Source organism: Narcine bancroftii, chromosome 8 (assembly GCF_036971445.1).
Source record: "Narcine bancroftii isolate sNarBan1 chromosome 8, sNarBan1.hap1, whole genome shotgun sequence".
Classification (NCBI taxonomy): Eukaryota; Metazoa; Chordata; class Chondrichthyes; order Torpediniformes; family Narcinidae; genus Narcine; species Narcine bancroftii.
Window position 1 is genome coordinate 153,206,082 of NC_091476.1, and position 6,000 is coordinate 153,212,081.

Consider the following 6,000-nt stretch of genomic DNA (forward strand, 5'->3'; position numbering starts at 1 on the left):
GTGAGAATGGTTTAGCTCAGGGAGGTTTCACTGAGCAGACTCGATGGGCCAAATGGCCTGCTTCTGTTCCTTTTTCTGATGATCTTGTAACTTATTCTCTGTTTACATATGATGTGTAATATTACGCTCTCTAATAAAAATACATTTAAAAGAAAAAATGTGGACAAAGTTTGAGGTCCTCCCGTTCATTAGAAAAATATAGAAACTCAGTAAAAAAAAATTAAATATTGAGATTTAAAGTCATGAAAGATTTGAGTATCCTTATAAATTATTCATTGATAATGAACACACAAATACAGCACATGGTTAAGAATGCCTTTTATTGCAAGAGAACTTGATTACAAAATTCAAATGTCCCGTTCAATTGCATGAAAAAAACTTAGTGAATCATAACTGGAAATTAAATGAAAGGGAATATTTTTTAGTGCTTCAATTGTTCAGCATTTTGCATCCTGATATAGTGGCTCTGAGGAGAGATTATTTTTGCTCTCTGTACAGTGTGACCTGCTGAGTTTCTCTGGTGATGTGTTTTTACTGTAACAGTCTACAGTTGCAGAGATTATGTGGTAAGAATGTCATACAGGAGATGTGTGCAGTTAGTTTCCCCTGGGTAAGTTATCTAGAACTTAGCCATGAAATAAGGGGTCGACATTCAGGATGGAGATGAGAAAAAACTTCATCTTGAGGACCTTGAATCTTCAATGTGCTTGTGGTTTATCGGTGCATACAGAGAATGGGAGTAGATGAGGAGCGTCATTTTACTCTGCAAGATGTCACGGACTGAATTGCCTGAAAGGAAATTGAAAGGTGATTCAATAACTACTTTTTAAAAAATTTAGACATACAACATGGTTACAGGCCACCCAATTACACCCAATTGTCCTGCAACCCCGGTACATTTTCGGAGGAAATCTTGAGCACAGGTCACTGGGAGAATGTACTGTATAACAGCATTGCTAAGTATACCACCCTTTTGAAAGGGAATTTGATATATTCTTGGAAAAGAATTTTTCAAGAATGGGCAAGAGCAAGGATTTCCAATCAATTAGTATCTCCTCTAGATAAGCCACCAGGATATGATGGATGGAATACCTATTTCCTCTGCTTACTCTTTCTATCCTCGCCAGCTTCCTCCTTTCCCTATTGGAACCTGTTGAGTCCTATTTGGGATACAGTTTGGGAACATTTACCCCTAGGATTACATTCTTGAAGTTGTATAGAATTGTAGTAGTGCATGTGAAAAAGTCTAGAACAGTTAGGCTGTGTATGTGTAATAAATGTAAAAACGGAAACTTCTAAGTTTGTGCCCACTCTCACTCTCTGGCCCTAGGTTTTTCAATTGTACAATTTGGTATTATGCATTTGTCTGAATGGCATTTATTCAGATATGTGCTCAATAACCGGGTATGAATGTTGGACATTCGTTGCATCCCGAAACCTTTAGATGACCACAGTTAAAGTTATGATTTGAACCACAATAAAACAAGTTATTGATTTTTAGTGCAACCTAGTGTGTAAATACCTCCAGGTTAGAGGTTACACTGTTTGATCACAATCTGTATTTAGTGCAAGCGTCAAAGATGAGCAGGATTCTGGGTTCCTTTCGTTTGCAAGTCACATTTGTAAAGTTATTTCGTAGATAGGTGGTGGTGAAAGGAAAGACCAAAAGAATAGAAGTTAAAGTTTCCTTTTTTAATGGTTAATTTAAAAAAAATTGATGTTGTGGGGAAAAAAAATCAAGCTTGAAAGATGTTGGGTAAAGTGAAAGGACCAGCAAGTCTAAAATAGTGAACTAGAATGAACAAATTTTGTTTGCAGTTGTCCTTCAGTGGGAGCTAAAGTCCCAAATTATTCCTGATTTCATGGTGCTATTTGTTGTGATTTTTCCTGAGCTTGGCTTCACAGAGAAAATCAAGTTTTTAGAAATGCTATGTATTTTCTTGCATATTTGCCCAACCTATGGTTCTTTTTGGTCGTGAGAAGTAATGCTTGGGATACAAGGTTCTGTAAACTCTTCTGCTTGAGTCAGAAACGGGTTTAACTTGGATTTAAAGGAAATGATTGAATCAAATTTTCATTGAATGAGTAGGTAACTGATTTCACTGGGGCCACTACTTTGGGGCACTAATATTTCATAGTTCTTGACCTCCTAATGTTTCTGCCCTTAGATTGTAGTTGACTGCCAAAGATCAAAAAATATTTTTAGCTTTATCAAGACTTTATTGATGATCAACACAGACACAATCTGTTCAAGTGTTGATTTCTCCAGGGGCAACTACATAATTAAATTACTGTTCCTTCACAGTCAATAAATGTCTAGGTTTTGGTGGTTCCAATTAAAGAAGAAATGCAAACCAATGCTATAGTTTTTGGGTCTTGTTTCTCCAGTACAGAATTTTAAAAGTGGTCTTTTTTCAAGCTGTCAACTTAAAAGTTAAGATTGTTTTGCAAGATGCTCAACAACATTTTTATAGCAGATTCTGCATTCTAATTCACTACAGCCCTTGATGCAAAGGACTGACATAACAGAAATCTCAGTTCATTTAAGTGGTACTATTTGTTGTTGGTGAAATTGAAGCAATCTTGAGAATTGTACATTGAACCTTTTCCTTGCTTTTACAGGAGCGCCAAGGTCGTGTCAAATAATACTGCAGGTCTCTGGAAGAGTGACGTCGACCTAAATGTCATAACCTGAATTTTCTTCAAGAAATTGAATGATAATGAAGATTCCCTTCTTCTCCCCTTTCTTCCCACCCACCCTCCTTCATTTTCAGTGAATTCTACGACTTTCAGCCTTGTAGTTGTCAAACTTAATCCTCTTCTGTAGAACAATGGTAACAATAGCAAGAACTAGGTGGGGGATAAAAAAAACATTTTAAGGATCCTTTTTCAATGATCAGTTAGGACTTTATAAAGTGATAGATTTGTTTTCTTTCGGTTGGTAGAAAAATAATTAAAACAATGAATCACTTTTTGATTTTTATGGTCCGTGGGCTGCATTTAAGTGCACTTCCACGTGGAAACAACCAGTTGCCTTGCAACATCTGAATTCCACTGGCTCAGCATGGACGGATTCCTTTTCAACTTGGTTTAATTTGTGGAGCCTAAATTGTTTCATTCAGGCCTTTAAGGACTGCCAACCCCACCTTATCCTCCATTTTACTGAAAATGCTGCTTGTTTTGTTTTTAAAAGGCTCCTGGAAAGAGCAGTTACTTTTGTTTGTCCTCCTTTTGTTCCAAAATATTAAAAGCAAGTTACTCTTGGCAAAAGTTAAAGTGAGCAAGTTTAAAACAAAAAAAAAAATGGCCACCAATTAAGTCTAAATCCTTGAAAGAGAAGACTGGACTAAAGGAATACTGTAAGGAATTTTTTTGAACAGTGAACTTTGAGAAACAAAAACTGCTTAGAATCTTTTTTCAATCCTCGTCAACATTGGAAAAACTGGGAATTTACCCTTTCCTCATTATTAATCACTTCTCGATAATAAATGTGATATCCTGTTCAGCAGAATGGATGCGTTAAATGCATTTTTGTTTGGTCTTTCATTCTTGTTATTTTAGAACTATTATTGTTATTTTGAAACTGTTGAGGAAGGTTAGGGATTAATATTTCAGAGCTTAATTGAGAGAGTACTGCATTGTTGGATATGAAATCTTTCAGATGTTAAACAAAAGCCTTCTAGTTTCTCATTTAAATGTTAAAAAATCTTGAGCCACTACTTGAAGTAAGGGAAGGTGATACATTTCTTCCTTCTATCAGAGAAAGCTGATGGATTCAGTAGCAATACGCTATTGTGGTAGAAAAGTGTGGCACAGCAGAGACCTGCTGCCTCAGCTCCAGTGACCTGAGTTCAGTCCTGACCTCTGCTGTCTGGTTTGCATGTATTCCCTGTGATTGTGTGATTTTCCTTCTGGTGCTCCAGTTACTTCCCACAGCCTAAAGATGGAATTGCCTCTGTGTATGGGTCAAGAGTAGAATCTGGGGAAACACAATGGTGAAGGTGTTGCCATTTTATTGTGGCATTGGTCAGTGAACAATACAATATCCAAGGGAATCCACTTTGGGGGCTGAGTATTTCTAATATCTCCAATACCATTGAAGGGATCTCTTCATGTGAGTACATAAGATATTATTTTTCTGAGAACATTTTATTTCCCATTGGTGTTTAATGGACAGATGTTCAGAAACTGATCCACTAAAACTGTTGCTTGTCTTTATTTAAGATCCATAGAGCCACAGAACATTAGAGCACAGAAGCATGCCCCTTCGGCCCTTCTAATCTGTGCTGAACCATTTTTCTGCCTAGTCCCACTGACATGCACCCAGTCTGTAGCCCTCCATACCTCTCCCATCCATGTATCTGCCCAAATTCTTAAATGTTAAAATTGAGCCTGCGTTCACTCTTCAGCTATGGGGAATTAATTAACTGGATTGAGCGGACATTTGAGAATTAAAACTCATTGAATGAGGAATTGTATAACGGATCCACTAGGTTGTATGAGTGGAATTGTATTGCTCCCTCACAGTCGGAAAGCTTCACAATGGAACTTACTCAGCGTTTAAAATTTAAGAGATGACATTCCTCAGACTGGACATGAAGCTTGACGGTGCCATGTGTTTGGTATCGATTCTTTAGCTCAATTTGGTTCCATTCAAAGTCCCACCAGTCTTTGCAGGACCAAACTCATTATCATCAAATTTGTGGTTTACAGGAAAGAATGGATAACTGTTTCATTACATAACAACATTCTGATGTTTGTGGTCCATGGTGTTGTAAATTACAGTGGAAGAATTTAAAATTCTCCACATTGTAATCAATGCAACCGACCACGTCGTTGCATTTTCATTTTTGTGACATGCTTCAGACTGTGCTGCTCTTCAGCCAGTTCCACTTTCCTCTAGAAATAGTTGCAAGGTTTGCAGCTTAACTTGAAATGAAATATAAAATCCAGCATTTTTTCAGAAGCCAAGAGTGTATGATTTGTAAAAGGAGATTGAACTTGCCCTGTGCTGTTCTAATTAACTTCTGTTCTGCAAGTCCAATGCACCTGAAGCCTATATTTGTTTTCAAGTCCCTGGATGCAATATCATGGGAGTTGGGCTACTTAAGTTAACTAGGTTACAAACTGGTTTTCTTCCAACTGGTGTTGTTTGAAATCTGATCTCTCTGTTACGATTTCAAATTTATTTATTTACTAATCGGTCATTTACTGACATCAGTTTCCGCCGATCACATTGTAATGTTGTATGTACACGTTGCAGTTGTGACAGTGGGTGATTTTTTTTAAAAAACTTAACTCCATGTTGGTTCTGTTTCTCAGGGCATATTATTGTAGAGTTGAGTGGATTTATATTGTGTGTTGCAGATTTAGCCACCTAGTCTCTGGGTGGAATTGTACACACTGCTCCCCTTTTGAACCAGGGCTGCCGGCCACTTATCCATGCTGATGTTAATGCTCTTCACCTGTATCCTCTCACTTATTTCACCTTTCCATTAGCCCATTGTTCACACTGTCAACCACTGACCATAATGAACTACTGTGGCTGTAGGCAGCCATGCTCTCTGGTCTCCATAATTGAATTTAACATGTTGTTCCCTGCTTTCTCCTGAATTTCTCATTGGATTTGTTGGTCACTGCAGGTGTTCCTTAATTTATGATTTTTCCTTAATACCACTGCATCTGAGGGCAGAAACCTTTGATTTGTAAAGTTAATTTTTGCTACAACAAATAGACCTCCACCCTATGGTGCACATTGATTAATGATTTGTGAAATTTTACTTGTGCATTTTTAAGGAAGTAGGCCTTTTGTGAATCAAGATGCTACTCTTGGCTTCCTGTTTTGAATTCTTCCAGTGGTGAAGATGTTTACATTTAACCTTATCAGACTCTTTTGGGTTGGGTTAAATGGCCCGTTTCATGTTGTAAATGCGTGAATAATTTTAAATAATTTAAGATTATTCCTTAACTTCTTTTCTAGTGAAAAGAACCTCAGCTGGT

The 6,000-nt window shown here is 37.3% G+C and overlaps 1 protein-coding gene across 4 annotated transcripts in view; it reads left to right on the top strand.

Moving 5' to 3' along the window:
* ythdf2 (YTH N6-methyladenosine RNA binding protein F2) overlaps positions 1–3,528 on the top strand; it is a 35,346-nt gene extending 31,818 nt beyond the window's left edge. For all 4 annotated transcript variants that reach the window (XM_069895423.1, XM_069895426.1, XM_069895424.1 and 1 more), the window contains one exon: positions 2,623–3,528. In XM_069895423.1, coding sequence (XP_069751524.1) covers positions 2,623–2,646 — 24 coding nt within the window. In that variant the 3' untranslated portion in view covers positions 2,647–3,528. The remainder of the gene's footprint in view (positions 1–2,622) is intronic.
* Positions 3,529–6,000: the final 2,472 nt, after the last annotated feature.